At 43.1% G+C, this 23,399-nt stretch overlaps 1 protein-coding gene across 5 annotated transcripts in view; it reads left to right on the forward strand.

Annotated features, from left to right (window-relative positions):
• Positions 1-23,399, forward strand: part of KCNAB1 (potassium voltage-gated channel subfamily A regulatory beta subunit 1) — a 246,092-nt gene that overhangs the window by 64,259 nt on the left and 158,434 nt on the right. For 2 of the 5 annotated variants that reach the window (XM_065410543.1, XM_065410546.1), the window contains exon 1: positions 11,006-11,226. The exons of the other annotated variants lie outside the window; for them this stretch is intronic. In XM_065410543.1, coding sequence (XP_065266615.1) covers positions 11,006-11,226 — 221 coding nt within the window. Of the gene's footprint in view, positions 1-11,005; positions 11,227-23,399 lie in introns of those variants that run through there. 5 annotated transcript variants of the gene reach the window in all.

Genomic DNA, 23,399 nt, shown 5'->3' on the forward strand with positions numbered 1-23,399 from the left:
GTCAGCATCCCCCAGCCAGCCCTTCCACGCTGCCTGGCCCGTGCCACCCGGGGCTCCAGCAGTGATTTAAAGGGCCCGGGGCTCCGGCCGCTGCTGCGGGCCCTTTTAAATTGCCAGCCCCAGGACAGCTGCTCCTTTTGCCCCCCCACCCCTCCGTCGGCGGCTGGGGGGAGAGGGGGAAAGGGGCAACAACATTAATGGGCTGTCGCGGCAGTGCTTTAAGGACCCTGGTTAAAGTGCTGGGTTAATGTCATTGCTCCTTTTGTGGGCCCCCCCCCCCCTCCGTCGGTGGCCCTGCCGGTAGGGACCCAGCAGGGCCACCGACGGGGGGTGCAAAAGGGCAGCGATGTTAAAGGGCTGCTGCAGCAGTGCTTTAAGCAGGGCGCTTTAAAGTCAGCTGAGTACGGGCTGGTACTGGTGGCCACTTTTTCCGGTACACCGTACCAGCCTGTACCGCCTTACTTTCACCCCTGAATAAATACATATAAAACTGAAACTATTTTCGCTTCTGAATTTCCCAGAGTATCCTATCTTCTTTATGTTTGTTTGGCAGACACAGCTTTTATGTTTGTGTTAGTACAGCAATGAGTGCATTGCCATGAATAGCAAATAATAAATAGTAGTAACAGAGAAAATGGAAAAAGTAAAACAGGGAAATATAATTAGCTCTTGTATGTTATAGAACATTTGCTTTATATTGCATTTTGAATCTATTATTTAAGGGATGATTTGGCTATTTGTACTGGGGGAAGAAATTGGAATGTTTTCCTGGACAATATTTCCCTACCTAGCAGTTTGGTATAAGTATAAAAGAAATGCAAAGGGATTGACTTGAGAGAGCTAGGAAGCTGATAGTTAAGTCTGAAACTCCATCCTTGAATGAGCCTTTTGTGTCTAAGTACTGCTGGGGGCCATTATATCTCTCTGAGATATAATACAAATTACTTTTCCTATGAACAGTGAGGTTAGATAGAGATGCAATTCTACCATTTATTTAAAATCTACTTGCTCTGGTATGTTGTAAATAGACATTTAGGGACAGATTTATTTTTTTAAAATCTGGCTTGTTTATGCACTTGGAGACCCACATTTTTACCAGCCCCATTTTTCACTCCAAGGAACTTGTGAGGACCTCTATTGTCACTTAGATGTGTAACCACACTACTTGACTATGTCTGTGAAGAGCAAAAAGCACAAACCAGGAGGCAAAGTTGTGACCCTTTTAAAAATAACACCCTCAATGTCAGTTTAACAGTTGGTATCACCTTTTCGAAGTGGACTCAACAAGGCCTCTGTTTTGTGCATATCTATAGCTACATGTGCCACTTACTGTTCAGTGTGCTTTGTGTCTCCCTGCTAACGGCTGGTTGACAGGGATAGCTGGCTGTCACAGCTGCCACGTGTTGGATTTAGCCCTTTAGCTCAATCTATAGGCTCATGGTCATCACTAGGGAGCTCTATAGGATGAAGAGTTTTTGACAACAAGTTTTGCTTAATCAAAGTTTTGTTTTTTGTTTAATACCTGTAAGTTTCCAGAGACAGCAGGAGTGGGCACTTCATCTGCATGTGAGTCACTGCAAAACACCTAGGATTACGTTTGTAGACACGTACGATATGCAACCCACGCACCCACTCTCCCTTAAGATACACTTCAGGTTGTCAACAAATATTAGTTATACTAGAACACCACTGTCTGAATCTTTAAAAATGTAAAGCACTGGAAATTCAGGTTAAGATACAAGATAGAAAATGAGTGTTTGAAAATCAGAAAATGCAGCCAGTCCTGGAACCCACATGGGGAGAGGCCATTCTTGCCTTAGTCTTAAGTGGAGCACAGGATCTGGCCTAAGAGGTGAATATAGCTCAACCGCTATGACAATAATGTCATTAAATTTAACATCCTTGTTGGGGGGGAAATACCAAAGAAGGCCATCACAGTCATAAGCGCCAACTCCGTGGGTGCTCTGGGGCTGGAGCACCCAGGGAAAAAAAAAAGTGGGTGCTCAGCACCCACTGGCAGCCTCCTGATCAGCCCCTCCCCCCAGCGCCTCCTGCCTGCCAGCGGCCCCGCCGATCAGCTCTTCCCCCTCCCTCGTAGTCCCTCCTGTCCACCGTGGATCAGCTGTTCAGCGGTGTGCAGGAGGTGCTGGGGAGGGAGGGGGAGGAGCAAGGGTGGGGCGCATTCTGGGGGAGGGGGCAGAATGAGGCGGGAAGAGGCGGGGTAGGGGTGGGACTTGGGGGAAGGGGTGGAGTGGGGGCAGGCCCTGGGGCAGAGTGGGGGTTGAGCACTCCCTGGCAACTCAGAAAGACAGCACCTCTGATCACAGTAGCATTTAAATTCAAAAAGGGGAACCACACAAAAATGAGGAAGCTAGTAAAATGGAAACTAAAAGGAACAGTCACAAGAGTTAAATACCTCCAAGCTGCATGGAAATTTTTAAAGACACCACAATAGAGGGTCAAAATAAATGTATACCCCAAATAAAAAAAACCCAGTAAGAGGGCCAAAAAAATGCCACCATGGTTAAGAGTAAAAGAGGCAGTTAGAGGCAAAAAGGCATTCTTTAAAAATTGGAAGTCAAATCCTACTGAAGAAAAGAGAAAGGAGCATAAACTGGCAAGTCAAGTATAAAAGTTATAATTAGGCAGTACAAAAAAGAATTTGAAGAGCAACTAACAAAAAACTCTAACAGCAAAATGTTTTTTAAGTACATCAGAAGCAGGAATGCTGCCAAACAATCAGTGGGGCCACTGGGTGATCAGGTGCTAAAAGGGAAGAAAAGGCTGTTGCATAGAAGCTAAATGAATTCTTTGCATCAGTCTTCACTGCAAAGGATGTGAGGGAGATTCCAACAGCTGAGCCATTCTGTTTAGCTGATAAATCTGAGGAACTGTCCCAGACTGAGGTGTCAATAGAGGAGGTATTGGAATAAATTGGTAAGTTAAACAGTAATAAGTCACCAGGACCAGGTGGTATCCACCCAAGAGTTCTGAAGGAACTCAAATATGAAATTGCAGAACTACACCTCTACCCCGATATAACGCGGTCCTCGAGAGACAAAAAATCTCACCGCTTTATAGGTGAGACCGCGTTATATCGAACTTGCTTTGGCCCCCCCCGTTCCTTGTTCCCTGACGCCCCCTCCAGAGACCCCCGTCCTTAATCACCCCCAGGACCTCATCCCCTACCCAACCTCCCCTGCTTCCTGTCCCCTGACTGCTCCGACCTCTATCCACCCCCCACCCCCGCGCTCCCTGACAGGCACTCACCGGCAGTGGCGGGAAGTGGAGCAGCCCGGCCCCAGCCCTCTCCACTCCGCCACCTCGCAGCCGCGGCGCTCCACTTCCCGCCACCAGTGAGTGCGGGGAGGTTGGGGAAAGGACGCCCCCCGTACTCACCTGCGGCGGAAAGCGGAGTGCGCGGCTGGGAGCTGGCAGAGTAGACCGAGCTGGGGCTGGGCTGCTCCGCTTCCCACCACTGGTGCGTGCAGGGAGGTTGGGGAAAGGACACCCTCCGCACTCACCGGCAGCAGGAAGTGGAATGACGTAGCCCCAGCCCACTCCGCTTTCCTTGCCCCGGCCCCAGCCGTGTCGCTGGGCGGGGGTGTGTGTGTGTGTTGGGGAAAGGTCCCGCACTCACCTGCGGCAGGAAGCGGAACGCCGTGGCTGGGAGCTGGCGGAGTGGAGCGGGCTGGGGCCGGGCTGCTCCACTTCCGCCGCTGCCGGTGAGTGCGGGGGGGATCCCTTCCCCCAAGGCCCCTCCCCCGAGCGACATGGCTGGAGCCGGGGTGAGGGAAGCGGACTGCTCCTGGGCCCCCCGCTAATCCCCCGGACCACTCTGGAACTGCGGGGCCCCAAAAAGTGCCCCCCCACAGCTCCTGCCTCCCAGACCCTGGGGGGGAAGCCCCTGACCGCTCCCGAGACCCTCTGCTCCTTATCCAACCCCTCAGCCCTGGCCCGGCACCCTTAACATGCTGCTCAGAGCAGCGTGTGAGAGCTTTACCACGTTGTATGCGAACCCACGTTATATCAGGGTAGAGGTGTACTTACTGTGGCATAAAGAACAGGAGTACTTGTGGCACCTTAGAGACTAACAAATTTATTAGAGCATAAGCTTTTGTGGGCTACAGCCCACTTCTTCAGATGCATATAGAATGGAACATATATTGAGCAGATATATATACACACATACAGAGAGCATGAACAGGTGGGAGTTGTCTTACCAACTCTGAGAGGCCAATTAAGTAAGTGGAAAAAAAACTTTTGAAGTGATAATCAAGATAGCCCAGTACAGACAGTTTGATAAGAAGTGTGAGAATACTTACAAGGGGAGATAGATTCAATGTTTGTAATGGCTCAGCCATTCCTAGTCCTTATTCAATCCTAAATTGATTGTATCTAGTTTGCATATCAATTCCAGCTCAGCAGTCTCTCGTTGGAGTCTGTTTTTGAAGTTTTTCTGTTGTAAGATAGCCACCCGCAGGTCTGTCATTGAATGACCAGACAGGTTAAAGTGTTCTCCCACTGGTTTTTGAGTATTATGATTCCTGATGTCAGATTTGTGTCCATTAATTCTTTTGCGTAGAGACTGTCCGGTTTGGCCAATGTACATGGCAGAAGGGCATTGCTGGCACATGATGGCATATATCACATTGGTAGATGTGCAGGTGAACGAGCCCCTGGTGGTATGGCTGATGTGATTAGGTCCTATGATGATGTCACTTGAATAGATATGTGGACAGAGTTGGCATCGGGCTTTGTTACAAGGATAGGTTCCTGGGTCAGTGTTTTTGTTCAGTGATGTGTGGTTGCTGGTGAGTATTTGCTTTAGGTTGGGGGGTTGTCTGTAAGCGAGGACAGGTCTGTCTCCCAAGATCCGTGAGAGTGAGGGATCATCTTTCAGGATAGGTTGTAGATCTTTGATGATGCGCTGGAGAGGTTTTAGTTGGGGGCTGAAGGTGACAGCTAGTGGTGTTCTGTTATTTTTTTTGTTGGTCCTGTCTTGTAGGAGGTGACTTCTGGGTACTCGTCTGGCTCTGTCAATCTGTTTTTTCACTTCAGCAGGTGGGTATTGTAGTTTTAAGAATGCTTGATAGAGATCTTGTAGGTGCTTGTCTCTGTCTGAGGGATTGGAGCAAATGCGGTTATATCTTAGAGCTTGGCTGTAGACAATGGATCGTGTGGTGTGTCCTGGATGGAAGCTGGAGGCATGTAGGTAAGTGTAGCGGTCAGTAGGTTTCCGGTATAGGGTGGTATTTATGTGACCATCGCTTATTAGCACAGTAGTGTCCAGGAAATGGACCGCTTGTGTGGATTGATCTAGGCTGAGGTTGATGGTGGGATGGAAATTATTGAAATCATGGTGGAATTCCTCAAGGGCTTCTTTTCCATGGGTCCAGATGATGAAGATGTCATCAATGTAGCGCAAGTAGAGTAGGGGCGTTAGGGGACGAGAGCTAAGGAAGCGTTGTTCTAAGTCAGCCATAAAAATGTTGGCATACTGTGGGGCCATGCAGGTACCTAACTATCACTTAAATCAGCCTCTGTACCAGATGACAGGAGGTTACCTAATGAAATGCCAATTTTTAAAAAAGACTTCAGAGGTGATCCTGGCAATTAGACTGGTAAGCCTAACTTCAGTAACAGGCAAATTGGTTGAAACTACAGTAAAGAACAGAATTATCACACACATAGGTGAACACAATTTGTTGGAAGAGTCAAGTTGGCTTTTGTAAAAGGAAATCATGGCTCAGCAACCTGTTAGAATTCTTTGAGAAGGTCCAAGTATTAAGAGTATTACCACTGGTACTACGCGCAGAGTAATGCACTACTGCCCATGAACAAGGGTAGCAGAATAAGGCTGATAGTCGCACAAAGAAAATAAAAATAAAAAAGCTCAAAAGCTTGTATTTTCCCCCAGCAGAAGTTGGTCCAATAAAAGATACCTCACCTACCTTGTCTCTCTCGTGTTCAGGTAACAGATTTTAAAAAATCTAAACAAGATTCTTCAAGCCTATTTGTGTTACAATTTAAACAGTTCAAATCTAATTTTTTCAGTTTAATTAACATGTGACCTGTTAGTGCAAGGTGATGAGGGCTGAAAGCTTTTAACACTGAATGTTAGATTTCTGTGCTCTAAAGACTGGTTGCTTCATTTCTACAGAAAGCACCTGTGTCTGTAGTATCATCATCAAAGCTGCTGGCTTGATACCAGATTACCCCTTTCAAAGCTTAAAACAACACACTAAATTCTAAATAAGTTTAGTTTGGGATGATCATGTTACTCTGTCCTTTGACAGAGCTTTGATTCTCTTCATTAGATATATGGTAAACATCAGAAACATGACTGGAAATAAGCTTGCAAAATAACATTTTTAATAACCTTTTTTTTTCTTTCCTGGGCATTCAGCAACAGATGTTTGTATTTTAGACTTCTGTCTAGTTAGTCAGCTCATAACCTGCTTGGCTCAAAGTTAACTTGCATCAGAGAGTAAGGCTTACAAAGCATAACTATAACTTGGGGTTGAACCCATCAAACCAGGTCAGCCTTGCTCTCTCACTCGGTTTCATCTATTTAGACTGTAAGCTGTTGGGGGACAGGGACTGTCTTCTACCCTGTGTTTATACAGAGCCTACACAATGTGGCCCTTATCTTGGTGTGGCCTTTATGTGCTACTGGTAATACAACTAATTACACTCTAAGAACCCTCCTCCCCATTTTGAAAAATAACAAGAACAATTCTTAACACTACTATAGTGCTGTTCATCTTAGAAGCAATGTACTGTACACACATTAACTAATCATTAAGTAAATAGGCTGAATAACTTATTAAGACTCCTCTACAACCAGTCAGCATTAGTGTGGCTCTTCCATGTTCACTGTTGAGTTGACATTAATCTGCTAAAGGCTAAGCTGTCACAAAGAGCCCTGCTTTAAAAGGTCCAGATACACATGTGTACTGCGTCCTGTAGGTGGTCACTCTCCTGTACCTCCAAGGAAACAATCGTTTTGAATGGGTTTTGAATGGCTGAAAATAACCTTTAATCAGTGATTCCAAGGTGTATGTAACCCATGCCTTCTTTGTGTGGCGCTCTGTCTCCATCTAGTGGCAGCCAGGCCAGCTAGATGATGAGTCTGTTGATTGTAAATTGATGAGTCTATAAATTGATGTCTGCTACAGCCATGGTGAAGAGCTATGTGCCTTTTAGCTCATGCAGTCGAGGGTGACCAGATGTCCCAATTTTACAGGGACAGTCCCGATTTTTGGGTCTTTTTCTTATATAGGCTCCTATTACCCCTCACCTCCTGTCCCGATTTTTCACACTTGCTGTCTGGTCACCCTATGCAGTCGAGGCTTATATGCTGAGCTTCAGAGGTCCCAGGTTTGATCCTGCCCGATGACTGGGGTCTGTTGGTGTTACATGTGCACTCAGAGTTCGGCTGTGCTTACAACACAGGCATTTTGAAGATTTGGTCTGCTTCTCTGTGCCTCTTCAGGGCATCTCCACCTCTACACCCATGCTGGTCCCTGCAGTCCCAGGAGTATGTGAGGTGCCACTCAGTTGTTCTTGTTCTGCCCTTTTCGCTACTCTCTAGACTTTCTTTATATATGTACCAGGAAGCTAGGTAGAAGGGGATGGGGAAGATTCTTGGCAGAACTTTTGTGGAAAAGCAGAGTCACAGGAAATCTGCAAGCCTCACAACAGCCAAGGAACCGCTTGCAGGGCCTCCTGAGAGGCCAGTTTTTAGAAACTGTGCCCTACTCTGGCTGAATGAGTAGGGCTCTGTTAGCCAAGCCCCTACATGGTTCATAACATTTGCTTCTAAGAAGGGTTGCCAACTGTCCAGGATTGCCCGGGAGTCTCCTGGAATTAAAGATTAATCTTTAATTAAAGAGTATGTAATGTGAGGAAACCTCCAGGAATATGTCAACCAAAATTGACAACCCTACTTCTAGGTCACTATCATTTTAATTGCTGCATCCCTAAACAAGTACAATGCAAGATATGCTGGGATTGAATTAGGTTGGATTGTGGCAGCTCAGAGAGTGGGTTTTCAGTTGGTTGGTTTTTTGGACACTGCTGCCTTGTATTCCAGAATCGTAGCTTTCTTTTTTTAAGCATCTTAGTCCTTTTGAAGATAGCTTTGAACACGTGACCTGAGTGTTACTGATCGCTGCTTGACTCTCAGTTGTGTGGACTTAGGGGTAATTAACATTGGAGCCTAGCAATCATTATTTAAATGTTAATATAGTTAATTGTTTCATTGATGATCAAAATGCACGAGGAAGAGGAGGGCCAGGCATCTCATTTTGACCTATGAGCAGATGGCACTTGAGTTGTGAGTGAAGTTAGGCAGAGTACACGTAATCACTTTGTACCGACTCTGTTGGCCCATTACTGAGCACTGTGTTTACCCCCAGATCAATGTCCAGCCAGCAGAGGGGCTCCATAATCCCTCCAGCACAGGAAAGGGAAGAACTACAATAGAGCAGAAGGGGGCCGGTTTGAGAGAGTGACAGAGGCTGCATGAGACTAGGAACAGCAGGCCAGAGGCAGACGTCTGGGAGCTGGCTCTGGACGGAAACGTCTGATAACAGGCCTGCGAGCTGGGCTGAGGACACACCCTGTTGCTGACAAGGGCCAGCAGTAGCTGCATTTGCCGATACCTGGCTGCGGCTTGTTGTCAAGAAGACAATGCAGAGGGATTATACCAGGACCTTGTTACATCTTATCCCCCTGGCTTGGGCTTCCGGCTAGGAGATGAGTTGGGAACTGTTGAGATTATCTCATTTGTTTATAACTGTTAAAGTTGCTGCATCAAGGGTACTTGCAACTTTTCTTTCTGGCAGCGCTAACAAAGGAATCCTTAGTTAAGCAAAGTGTGTGAGTGTCCACCCTGGGCTAGACCCTGAAGAGCCCATGCCTGGAGCACCTCCGGCACGTGCACCCAGCATGCTGCCAGACACCTACGAGCTGGTGTAGCACAGCACTCACCACAACAACTTGCTGTGGGGTTGGGTGCAATAGACTGAACATCTGTACAACCTGCTGTGAGTGAGGTCTCATTTTTATTTTTGCATCTCCAGGAGTTTAAGGCTGGAACGTGATTTATGGGCGGAGCTTGGGAAAGTACCACTGCTTATTTTTTCCAGTTCGACATGCCAGGTAAAAGGTATGAGGCTGGAGCTTCCTAACCACTTTCTTCCAGTGGTTTTGAACTACTGTGCTTCCTCTAACTCATTCACCTCCGAGCGAACAATTCCAGTATTGCTCTTGGCGCTGAGCTCCCCCTCCAAAAATCTTGCTTGCCTCTATCTCCCACAACCATCTCCACCCCAAGAATCTTTTCTTTCTCCTACAGCCACATACAGAGAGCCTGTCTGTCTTCCACATCTAATCCATAACACTGTCGCAGTTCTTGTGCTCATCACCATAGGGGCTGGAACTAGTGGGTGCTGCTAAACCCCCTGGCTCGAAGTGGTTTCCATCATATACAGGGTTTACAGTTTGGTTCAATGGCTCTCAAATTGTTCCAGCATCCCTGCTCATCACCATGGTATCTGAGCCCCTACTATCTCCTACCACTACTCTGCCCCCATCTCATCATCCTCCAGATTCTGTCTCTTTTATATTGTAGTGGTTGGCAGCAGCGAATGGAGGGCTAATAAGAATCTATCTATGTCTCTGCTTTACACCTACCTGGCCTGTGACTAGTTCTTAAGCATACCCTGAGGGGGTCCTGGACAATTCTGAAAATAGGTTTTATGTGCCTACCCCCTGGGCTATGCCCACAACTCAGCCATTTGAAAGCACCTCCTCAATGTGCCCAGCATGCACATTGAAAATGTGGCTCCATAGCAGGGTGGAGGATGGTCAATGACTTGTCAGCTTTGTGCCAGTCTTTCTTTGTTTAATTGCAACCTGATTTGCAGCAAGTTGAGAGTCAGAATTGGTTTGAAGAGTTTGTACCACAGCTAATTTAGCTGGGATTCTTATATGAAGAAAAGATTAACACTGGCATGCTGATACCATGGGATTTAAAGCAGTATTTTAGTGAGCCAGACAAGGGATTAATGTGTTAATTCACCAGCACACATTAGCAGAGTGTTTCCCCCCCTATTTTTATAGTTAACGTGTTTTAACGTCAATTTGTTCTGTCACTGTGATGAGTCCTCTCCTTGATTAGCAGTGCTGCCAATTATTTTTATGGGAAAAATCTGCTTCTAGTGCCTGTCTCTATGTTGCACACAAAAGAAAAAGCAACCGTTCCCATGCTTTCTGCATGCTTCTTACAGGGAGCTCTGCATGTTCCACAGAGCAGCTGCAAAACCGTATCGGTGCAGACTTACAGCTTTGTCTTTACCGGGCTTGAAACTAAGAATGTGTGAAAAGGGTCCTGATTAGATGTTGTATTTTGCAGCATCTGACAGAGAATAGATGGATATTCCTGGTCTTTAGAGACTTGCTTGTGATTAGATATTTCTTCAGTCCAAAGCTTGCCTGTTCAGCATTTTGTGATCCAGAGGGTGTTCAAGATACATCTTGCAGTATGCCTGCATTGATTTAAAACCAGCAAGCAGATGCAAGCCTGCATCAAGACGGAGTGGATGCTGCTTCTTGTGGTTAATCATGAAGGTACAGCTTTATGTTTCTGAAAGCACTTGACTAGATGGATGTTTTTGTCTAAGCAGTAGATATTATTGCAAAGGAAGATTTTGAAAATCAAGTTGTCTGCTCTCTTGCTTGTTTTACCAAGTTCAGTGCTTATCTGTTTACTTGTATCCCAGGGACACCGTACTGTTCTCCTCTGCCTGCACCATCTACCACTGCTGCTTCTACTACTTTCAGTCATCTTTTGAGTCCAGATTTGAAGACTCGTTTAGCAGCATTTGGGACTAAAAACGCCAGCCATTCAGTGTCCTATAGCCCTGTTCTCAGAGTCTGAGAAGGTTTGAGTACTCTCTAAGATTTGGATTGTGAATAAAGATTTATTGCGGGAGCAATGCAAGTTTCCATAGCTTGTACAGAACATAACTTGAAGAATCGAAATGGTGAAGACAGGCTTATCAGCAAACAGAACACCACTACCCCAAACGTAGTGAATGCAGCCCGGGCAAAATTCCGGACGGTGGCTATTATTGCTCGCAGTCTGGGGACATTTACCCCTCAGCACCATATCTCTTTAAAAGAATCAACTGCAAAGCAGACTGGCATGAAATATAGGTATGGGCACAATATTCACTGTTCGTAATGTGTGTCATATCTCTTTACCCTAGGTGAGTCATCTGCTTACAAAGGAATTCCCTTTTCCAAAATCCCAGAGTCTTTTTAAAAAGGGACATTAAAAAAATCCTACTAAAATACTAAGTTTTAAACTTACAAGAAAACTAGCTCTCTTTAGTGGAATTTGGGTCCTAGTGTTTCTGCAGGCATACGCGTTTGCTATTTGATACAAAGAGTTTTCTTTTCTTTAGTTATGATACCAAACATAAATAAATTGAGCACCATTATTTGTGGATGGTGTTTGTTTCATATAGCTCGTTAGTATTTATATGTAAAAAGACTGAATTACAAATGATGTTCAAATATCTGCATAGAAAAAGTTTTCATTTTTACAGCACATGTTGGGTAGAATGTCTCTAAATTAGTTACTGTGTCTTATCCTAAAGATCACTTACAGACCTTTCATCTGACTTGCTAAGTGAGGACAAGGCGGAATCTATTTTAAATGAAATGCAGACAAAATCATAACCATGTTCCTAGAAAATCTAATGCTTCTTACAAAATTTTTTCTTAACACAGAAATGTACAAGAGTGTAATTAAGAGTGTCACTTTAATCTTTCTCAGATGTTCAGTCTGCTATATCTGGAAAGCTTCCTTGTATCAACTAATACAAGTACTTATTAAGGACTTACTTTAATTTGGAAAATTTAGCATTTTTGTATTTTAATTTGTATGTATTCGAGACGTTAGCATATCTGTTCTGCTAGACCTTGAACGTATCCTTTGTGTGGTGTCGGAATTACTTGATTCCTAGAAAGGAGGAGGTGGCAATCTAAGGTCAGATTCTGCTCTGAATTATTCCATAAGTAGCCCCATTGAAATCAGCAAGGCTATTTGTACAATGGTACTACTCAATAGGCGTATGAATGGCAGAATCTTGTCCTTAGGAGTAGGGGATGGAGTGTGACTGTGTGTTTAGAGTTACTGGTAACTTTTCTTTTGCATATTTGCAATTGATTAATTTTCATGCCCAGCAATTTCTGCCCTTGCAAGCTACCCTTTTTTTATGGAAGAGGTATTTGGATACAATGGAATTTAACGTGACCAAATTAAGGCCAAATTCTACTTTTATTTAGACTGATGTAAATCCAGACTGACTGTACTGAAGTTACTCCAAATTTACACGTGTGTGTACCTGAGCACAGAGTTTAACGTAAGGCATTTGTGCAGTTATGATAGTTTAACAGAAATGGCACAAAAGGTTGGCCCTTAAGGGATTGCATTTGAGGGGCAACATAACTTCCTAATTTACACGGTCAGGTGTAATTTGTCATTGTAGAATCTGGAATTGCTAGTAAGTAATATCCCCAAAGGATCTGGGAGACTCTGAAGAACCCCAGTTGTCCAGAATAATTTCTCAGTGAGTTCGGGTAGTTTAATCTGAGCACCATTGTTGAAAGATCATTGGACACCCTCACAGATTGGGTTATTTTTAACACCAGTGTTATAAGTAAGTACAGGCAACACAGGTAGTGGATCTGTAAATGACATTGCAGAGTCAGAAACCTGCTGATTAATTTTGACTGTGACAGATTCCCAGAAATACTGCCCTCTGAGAATGACATCACAGTCTGGCTGATCAGGCTCACTGGGCATGCATGGGTTTTCAAAGAGGGGAGGTGGGTAAACCAAAGCTTACCACACAGAGCAGCTCTTAAACCCTGGTGCATCAGACTCTCTTATACCAAGACCTGATCTTGCAGTTCTTATGTTTGCAAAGCTCCTGTTAACTCTAATGGGGATAATATGCAGGTGACAGTTGTAGGATCTGGCCTCTGCCAGGCAACACTAAAGAGGTTATCGCATCAATAGAATGCTCTTTTGTAACTGTTTGATAGCTCAGTAGATTCTAATAGCCTTAGTATGAAGTGAGAGACAGTATAGGCTAGTGGAATGAGCGCAGATTTGGAGTCAGGAACTCCTATCCATGCCATTTTCTCATTGTGTAGCCTTGGCCAAATCACTTCACTTCTGTGCCTTAGTTTCTCCGGTACATGCCTACCTACATGGCAGGGGTGTTGAGAGAATGTTTGTTTGTAGAGAAAATAAAATCACAGCTTCCTATGAGAAGTGCAGCTGTTACATTTACAGCCTACAGTGTTTAAATTGGTAGTAATTATTCCTGTTGGTTTTCCAAAGGAACATTATGCTGCAGATGCATGAATGCAAATAACTGCCCCTCTCTTACTCACCCCATTCAGGGACCCACACAGGAAAAGATCTTTGGCCCCTTTCAGAGACATTTATAGCTTATTTCTAGAAAAATTCTGAAATCTGAGGCTAAATTCTGCAGACCTTATTCAGGCTAAACTGCTGTCGACTTCAATGGGAGTTTTGACTTCTTATTTTCTGAGTAAGGACTGCATGATTTGGACCTAATTTGTAACCAGGTTGATGTCCATCCTTATGATTAATCCTTATTTACAATCCCAAATATACCCAGAACTGGAAACAGTGAGAAGCAATTCCTTCCTGAGGAGAAGAAATGGGCAGGAAGTTTGGAGAAAGAGATGATCCAACTGTAAAGGATAATTCTGACATTGGTGAAAGGACACAAGGAGAACCCTAAGTCTGAGGAGATGTTGAAGCTGATACATGTTAATAAATGCACTCTGGCTCCTCTGCAAACGACATGATTATCACACAGATTTAAGGCCTGATCCAACTCTCACTGAAGTCAAATGGAGTGTTTCGATTGACTTTAATGGGAATTGTGCCAGGTCCTTCCTTCCCTTATATTTCAGGTTGAAGATTCTTGTTCTTCCCAGATAATTTTCTGCTTTAATTAGGTCATTTATGACAAACTTGAATGCTCTCTAAAATGATGTGCTAATGAAGATGCCTTGTTTTATGCTAAAAACAAATACTTCCCCCTCCCCCTTAAAGCCTCTGTAGATAACTAGATAACTTTAAAGATATAGCTGGCTGTGTTGCCATGCATATTTCACAGCATGATTTTTAATGCTTCTATCTCAGCCACAGCGCTTTGCCTCCTACGACTGCTTGGCAGTTTTTGATTTTAGGCAGTTGAAGAGAATGATCCTGTCAGTGGATTATGTAAAAGAGAGAGACAGTGAGTATGTGTGTGACAGAAGTGGAGGTGGGAGAAGAACCAGTTCTGAGGCTCCTTATCAAGTCAGTGTTTTTGAGCCAGTCCAGATCAGAAACCAGCTTGGAATTTTAAGTGCAAAGTGTACTGAAAATAAATAAATGCACCGTGGAATCTTTAAAATATTAGGACCCGGTCCTGTTCCCATTGACATCACTGGGAGCGTTGCTGTTGGCTTCACTGGGAGCATGATCAGGACCTTACTTTTAAGATTTTATTTAATTTCATTTCAGTGGATTGGAGGCATCAAGTTGCCATCAAAGAGACTGGTGGCAGGAGGGCAATCTGATAGTTGGCCAGCTGCTGGCTCCCAGTTCCTTTGCGTTTGAAGCATAATGGAAATTAAGCAGCACATGCACCCAGCTTCTGTGTGAGTGCTCCACTTGCAGGCTGCAGAGACAGATGGGGTGTGGCTTAAACCAATGCTGTTCAGGCAGAGCCCTCTCCAAGAACAAGCACATATTGGGGGGAGGGAAGGGGGACATTTTATTTTATTTTAAAGGCATTGTTACCACCAATTACATTTGCATGGCTATTGGTTTTACATTCTTTGTGAAAAATGGAAAAACTGTGGCCTGACAAACAAGTGAAAATGGCTACACTCCTTTTCATTCCATTAATATTACAGTTCAGTTACGCTGGAGAATCTGCCCATATGCTCAGATAATGTTCTCTAGAGCGCTGCAAATCTTTCCTTGAACATAATTTCGTGATGCTTGGCTTGGAAAATTTCAATCTGCTGCCTAATTTTTCAAAACAAATAATATATTTCTACATCCATCTGATGTACAGCATATAAGGAGAGACAGAAAACGAGGGCAGGAAAAAAGACGAGTACTGGGACTCAGCAGTTTTTCGAAGAACAAAAGATCTATCCTGACTTCTCCTCCTTCCTAACTTCCAACTCTGGTGGGTTTCCCCCCCAGATTTCTATATTTGATGCTCTATATACAAATTTAAGCAGATCTTTGTCAATGCAGGACCCTCACTGGACTTGGTACACAAGATTATTTGGAATATCAGTCATTACAATTAAAAAAACAACCCAAACAAACCTCAGACTTCTGCCAGCATCAAACAGCTGTGCAAGCCTTAACATTGCCTGATCTGTCTGGGATGAAAACTCAACTGTGTGATTTTCAGTCCTGAGCTCTAATTCTGTAGTTTCCTCATTCACTTTGCTGATGATTAAGGGTCTATCAGCATTTCTAAAATAGGCCTTTATTCCCACTGCTTCTTGAAGCTGGCTGAAACTTGACATAAAGAGCCCGCTTTATAAAACTAACCTCCCTGTTTGTAGCCAAAAATAACTGATGCTATCTCAACTTCTGGCTCAAATGAGGGCATATAGAAAACCAACTACACCTCTACCCCGATATAACGCTGTTTTCGGGAGCCAAAAAATCTTACCGCGTTATAGGTGAAACTGCGTTATATCGAACTTGCTTTGATTCGCCGGAGTGCGTAGGCCCCCCCCCCCCGGAGCACTGCTTTTTCGTGTTATATCGGGTCACGTTATATTGGGGTAGAGGTGTACTTGATTATACCCGCAAAAAAATTACATTTTTTCAGTCATTATTAATTGGCATGTCATTTATTTAAATGCAGACAGTGATCTTGGTCCTATACAAGACACAAAATGGATACAGTCCCCAATCTAAATAAGACAGCATAGATAGTTTAGAGAAGGATGGATGGGCTAATAGGGGACTGTTCTGGAACTCCAGACCTAGCTTTGATGCCTAGCTCAGCCATAGACTTCCTATGTGTCCTCAGGCAAGTCACTTAATCCATTTGGTGCCTTAGTTTTCCAACTGTAAAATGGGTACAGTACCTCCCGACAGCTATTATGGTATCATCCTGACACAAGTGTTGTGAGGATGAAATTCTTTAGTTATTGTGAGGCACGTGGATACTCTAATGACGAGGGCCATATACGTCAAAGAGATAGGTAGGAGATGAACCAAATAGCTTAACGAGCCCAGCTGTTCAGTGCCACAGAGCCACCACTATCTCCCACTCCTTTTGGTGGTAATATGGCTTAGCTGTTCTCTTTGCACAGTTTCCCTTCAAGGTACCTTTAGCTTTAGCTTTGCCTCGGGATCACCAAATTCTTCTTCCAGTTCAGACATCTCCTCTATCTCCATCAGTTCCCCCTAATTGCTCATCCACAGGATCTAAGCTATATTCTACAGATTGAGGGTCTGAGAAATCACTGCAACTTGTGTTACCTGGTGAGGCAGCTGTACATGAGTGTGTCCTAATGTGTAATATTTGCTGCAACATATCTTTATCATGTTCACTTAGAACTTTTAACTGGGAATTAGGAGATGTTTAGAGAAAATTAATAGCAAAGCTTGGGAAATCCATATGGAGGAAGTAGTAACTCAAATACTTGCAGTAAGGACTGCCAGTGTATTTCATGACACTTTAATCCAGGCGTCTAGCCTGGCTGCTTCTAGCTAACAGGGATAAATAACATTTATTTTATTTATTCAGTGTGCATCTAATACGTGGGGATTATATAGCACATCATGTAACCCATCAAGGAACTATGGACAATTTCAGAACATTTCACCACAGCTCTGATGTACACAGATGCCTTCCTAAATACTAATATTACAAACACTTTATTACACTTGCTATTAAAGTGTCCCAGAGATGGGGGTTGGGGAGTGGTGGTGGTGGTGAAGGAGATAGAGTTCAACTGCAGAGATGGCAAATGCTTTTTTGACCCTTTCTTCTTCTTCTTCTTCTTCTTCCTCTTCCTTGTGCAAACTTCCTGAAATGGGGTCTGCTCTACAAGCCCTCTCCCTCCAAAGTGTTCTGTTCAATGCCATATCCTCGCTCACACCACATGCTGACATGTCTTTCTTTATGACATCCCACCACTTCTTCTTGGGTTGGCCTCTCTCCCTTTTTGTTTCAGTATTGATCGGTTGGACTCTCTTACCCACATAATTGTCAGGACTGCACTTTACATGACCGACCCATCTGAGTCTGTAGTCCCCTAATTTTTTCGTTTATGGGTGTTACTTTGAGCATGTCTCTAACTACGTGTTCCTCACATGGTGTTTCTTACTTACATCCTTCATCCATCTCAACATTCACACCTCCGTTGAACCGATCATTTGCTTATGCTTCTTCTTTGTTGCCCAATGCTCAGTGCGACACACTAAAACTGGGCAGACCATGGTTTTATAGACTTTCCATTTTAATCTAACTCGTATCTTCCTGTCACGTACTACTACATGATTTATCTCTCTCCACTTGAGCCAGGCACTTATTATTGTAGTCCTAACTTTGTCCATTTTCTTACTTGAATCCTGATAATCTGAATGTCAGTATAACAAGTGCTTCTGTGTAAATGGTATTTTAATAGACATTGCCGTTTATTCAGAAAGAGGGAGTGAGACCTTTTGCTATTAATCATGACCATATGGCTTAGTTTAAAAGTGCCTTGTATTTATAAAGATTCTGTTATAGTTTTTCTTTAGCTGGTTGATCTGGGTCCATTTCACAGAGACCTGGATATCTGTTGATGAAACTCAACAGTCACAAGTTCTTCTGTCATACTGCATAAAAAAGACAGACTGTACATTATGAACCTAATCCTATTCTCCCTGGAGACGCAAGAGCAGCTGGCATCATATTGTTACTCAATGAAATATGGGGGTGTGCACTTACAAAAATCTATGCTAAGGGTCTGGATTAAACAAAGATAATTTAGAGCTAAAGGATGAAACTCTGTATCAGTGCAATTTCTTCCGCCTAAGCACCATTGGTGTCTGAACAGTGCGTCATTATACGCACACTGCTGTGCCTAGGTAGTACAGGGTAGGTTAAGAGTCTTTCAGCCTTAACTGGCTGTTCGCCTGTTTTCTTTGGACTTGTTTACAAGCTGCAGATGTAGCAGTTTGCACTGCAATCCTGTCTGATCTCACAAACTAAAAACACCATTGGGGCACATCAGTATTTAGCGGCAAGACCTTCTAGGAAGTGCTCAAGGAGAGTCAGTGGCTCTCTGAGCCACTGTTGAACTGGTGCCTCAACATGGTGATATCAGGGGACACTGCTGCTGGAGGTGCTGTGCTTTGCATGAGATGTAAAATGGAGGTCTTGACCACTTGTGATATTGATGTTCCCAAGTCTCTTTCTGTGTCAGCAGTGGTGTAGAGTCTGGTGTCCTGGCCCAGTGCCAACATGGATAATTACATTCTGCCTCCTTAAACTCCTTTTGCAGTTTTAAGTGGGTAAGGCATTTTTCTTCACTGCTTGCCCTACAATGTTGGGTTATATTGTGAATTATTAAATGGACACAAATGAGTTTTGCCCCCGTGGTGGATGCATTTCACTGGTGGATACAGTGATCACCATTAAGCTTATAAAGCTCTTTATTTAGGTTTATAAAAGCCTCTATATGTGCCCATCCTATCTCCTGGGCATACTTAAGATATACAACAGAAAGAAATGTTCTGACTTTGCACATAATTATATTTGCAGATGGATATTTATTTAATAATATAGTTAACTCAAACCTCTCCAGTCCTTGGGGCCACTCTAACCCCAGAAGTATGTGTGTGTGTGTTGGGGGAGGGGATAGATAAGTTTTTCAGTGTGTCTAGAAGATTAACAAATCTGAGATCTAGAAGACCAAGGTGGGCAAGGAGTTGGAACGTCGAAGACCCCTCTTGCAGAATGCCCTGCTAGCATTCCGCTCCTCGATGGAGTGTGGGAACATCAGCTTGAGCATCCCCACTGATCACAAGTGTGACCACGTGAGTACTTCGCTTTGATTTTTAATAAGGATGATAATATGGATTAATTAATTAATTAATATGCATGAAGGCAGTACAACTGATGGAAATGAGTGCCTAGAAATAAAAATTACCACATCTGAGATGGAAGAAAAACATAGAGCTTAATGTGCTCAAACCAGGGGGGCCAGATAATTTCCATTCCAGAATACTGAAAGAACAGCACATGAGAGTGCTAGTTTGGTAGCAAGGATTTTGAATCAATGTATCTATTTGGGGATAGTACCATATGAGTAGAGAATCGCTAACATCATATCTCATAAACAGTGATCCAGGAACTCAGGCCTGTTTGTCTGACATCAGTAGAATGCAAGACTTTAGAATAAATTGTGAAGGAAAGACTAATTAAATTCATGGAGGTAAATGGGAAAAGAGGATGTAATGCAACATTGTTTTACCAAAGGTAGATTATGTCAGACTAATCTGATAAATTGGAGAGGGTTCAGAGAAGAGCCACAAGAATGATTAAAAGATTAGAAAATCTTATGGTGATACATTCAAAGAGCTCAGTCTATTTATGTTAACAAAAAGAAGGTTAAGGGATGACTTGATTAGTCTGTAAGTACCTACATGGGGAACAAATATTTAATAATGGCTCTTTAATCTAGCAGATAAGGGTATAACATGATCCTATGGCTGAAAGATGAAGTTAGACAAATTCAGACCGGAAATAAGGTGTAAATTTTTTAATCATTTGAACAATTTACCAAGGGTTGTGGTAGATTGTTCTTCACTAACCATTTTAAAATCAAGATTGGATGTTTTTTCTGAAAGATCTGCTCTAGGAACTATTTGGGGCCAATTCTATGGCCTGTGTTATACAGGAGGTCAGACTAGATGATCACAGTGGGACACTCTTAGTTAAATTAGGGAAAATCTGTATCAGACTAGAGGAAGGTTACTAGTGTAGTTCCTCAAGGATCCGTTTTAGAATCAATCTTATTTAATACTTTTATGAATGACCTTGACACAAAACGTAAATGTGCATCTATGAAGTTTGCTGATGATACAAAGTTGGGAGGCATCGTCAATACAGAGGAGGATCGGAATATTATACAGGAAGATCTGGATGACCTTGAAGACTGGAGAGATAGAAATGGGATTAAATTCAGAATTACACAGTACAAGGTCATATACACTTAGGGTTTAATAAGAATTTCTCTCATAAACTGGGGGTTCATTAGTTGGAAACAACAGAGCCGATTGCCTGGATATGTGCATTGGTCACAGGATGACTATGAGGAAAAAGGCAAATGAGATCCTAGTGTAACACTGTTGCAAAAAAAGCAAACACCATTCTGGGATTTATTAGCAGGAGTGTTGTAAGCAAGACGGGAAAAGTAATTCTTCGCTTACTCCACGCTAATTAGGCCTCAACTAGAGTATTGTGTTCAGTTCTGGGCTGTTTCAGGAAAGATGTGAACAAATTGGAGAAACTCCAGAGAAGAGCAACAAAAATGATTAAAGGTGTAGAAAACATGACTTATGAGAGAAGACTGAAAAAAATGGATTTATTTCTTCTGGAGAAGAGAAGATTGAGAGGGGACATAACAGTTTTCAAGTACATAAAAGGTTGTTACAAGGAGGAGGGAGAAAAATAGTTCTCCTTAACCTCTGAGGATAGGACAAGAGGCAATGAGCTTAAATTGCAGCAAGGGAGGTTTAGGTTGGATATTAATTCCCAGACAATGCTGGGACCTCAGGCATTGATGCACCTCTGCCCCTCCTATTCTATGCCTGTGGCACCAATAGTCTAATCTCCTGTGACCTATAATACTTTGATCTGATTTTGGGTGTCAGGTTTAGTGTGTGGGCGCTGGGTGGTGTTGGTGGCCTGTGATATACAGGAGGTGAGACAAGATGAGCTGGTGGTCCCATCTGTCCCTAAACTCTATGACTCAATCTCTCAGGTAATCAGGTCCCAAACCATGACTGTAACACCTTGTAGTCCACCCAGAAACCTGCTGGCAGCCAGTGCATATTCCAGAACACTGGAGTGACAAACTGTTGACATGAAGTTGTGTAATAAGCTGTCCACTGCATTCTGCATTAGCTTCAGTTTCTGAGTTGTCTCAAAAGGTAGCCCCCACACAGAGTACATTACAGCAATCTAATCTAACCTCAAGGTGAGAGAGAGAGAATTGTGTCAAGATCCCTGCATTGGACAACATAAGTCACACTCCTTGTCAGGAGCTGATGGGGGGGAAAATGCCTTTGGCCACACATGCCAAATACTTTATGGGAAATATTTGCTGCACTCTGAGAATGGAGCTTTGCAAACATTCAAGGCCATTTATGATATTACCACCAGGTAAGTAATTTTTGCACCCATTATTGCAAGTAATTTCTTCCATGCATTACAGTGTGCATTGCATGAGCAGCACTGGGCTATGGCCAAAAATTGTTTAAACACAATTAAGATACAATATTGTCATGTAGAAGGGTTAGTAGTTTATTAACTGAGCACTAATATTGTGCTCTGCGCTGTGCAAATTCAGGGGAAGATGTACTCCTAGTCCCATGTTTTTTTTAAATATTGTTTTGCATGTGGAGTCTATGAAATATACATGGAAGTACAACACCCTATAAGTGAGGTGTTTAGATGTTATAAGCAAACTTCGGCTGATTCTGTCAGGTTTGGATAAACACACACAATTTTAGATGCTTCTCTAAACCTTAGGAAATACTCTTTGGTCTGCAAAATTGGTTTGGAAATAAGAGAAAATACTCTCATGAGATTTCAGGTATCTCATGCTTCCAGAGAAATGGCAATGTTGTGAGGAAAAGCTTCCTCACTGATTTCAGGACTTGTCTTCCATCCCCACATATTATACTTCATGCAGTGGTCATAGCAGCCATCACGTAAATTCAGAGATTCATATTATGAATACCTTTGTATGGCAGGTGGGAATGTTAATACGCCCCTCCCATCCAAATGCCATAATTTTTTCCAAAGCCCCCTATCCTGAAGTCTTTGTAGAGTTAATCCTCAGGCATGGGGAAACTTCCAAAATAAGCCTGACTTTCTTCAAAATCTGACCTCACTTATATGGGTGAAAATCCAGAGCAACTCCAGCAAAGCCAATGGACTTACTCTGGATTTACACTGAGGTTGGCCCAATGACTAGAGCCATAGTAATTAACATACTTGAAACAGGTTAAAGAGGAAGGAGACATAAAATTAAAATGAAAAATGAATAACTGAATAAACAACATTTGTACTGGTTTGCACTGCTATGAAATTCTTATTGCTACCACTTTGAGGAGACCTGAATAACTCCCTCCACCACTCATAAACCCATCCCACACTTGTGTTAATAAAAACTGTTTAGTACCTACACCACACACTATATATTTGGCTTGATTTTGATCTCATGTACACCAGTCTTGCACCAATAACTTCATAATGTTCATGTGCCTGGCTCTCCTCTGAGGGCTTGTTTCCATTAACATTTAGTTCGCAGCAAGCTGGGGTGTAAATCTATACTGTCCTACCTTGCCGCACACTAAGTGTCTGTGAACTATGCACTAATGGGTTCCTAGTGTGCTTTGATCTATCTACTGGGTTTCAAAGTGGAGTAGATCGAAGTGCACTAGGGAACTGTTAGTACACATCAGCAGGGTCCACACCGACGCTTAGTGTGGGGTAGAGTTACAGTCAAGCTTGCCAAGAACTAAATGTTTGTGTATGCAAGCCCTGAGTTACCCCAGTGTAAATTGGGAGTAACTACACAGCAGTCAGTGGTGTTTCACTGAAGAGAATTAGGACTGTTGGCTTCAATGGGAGTTACTCTGGATTTACATTAGCATAAGGCCTTGTCTTCACTAGGAGAAAATGTGTGTTTTTAACACGGTAAGTAACAATGTTAAATACTAATGTAAACAAGGCACATTGTAGTTTTAATGTATTAGTTGGTCAAGGTAAACTCTAAACTTAACCAACTAAAATGTTAAAACTACAATGCACCTTGTCTACGTTAGGATTTTAACACGTTAGCTAATGTGTTTAAGACATGCCTCATTTCCTAGTGTAGACCTGGCCTGTTTTTTCCTGCATTCTGGCTACTAAGGTAATGCATACGCTTTCAAAATGATGCATGAAGAGCTACAGTACGGTGCATACTCTGTCAAAGGTATTTATTTTATCTATGTATAAGTACCTCTGTGGTGCTCATGACTGCAGTAA

The sequence above is a fragment of the Emys orbicularis genome, chromosome 9 (genome assembly GCF_028017835.1).
Source record: "Emys orbicularis isolate rEmyOrb1 chromosome 9, rEmyOrb1.hap1, whole genome shotgun sequence".
NCBI classification, from domain to species: domain Eukaryota; kingdom Metazoa; phylum Chordata; order Testudines; family Emydidae; genus Emys; species Emys orbicularis.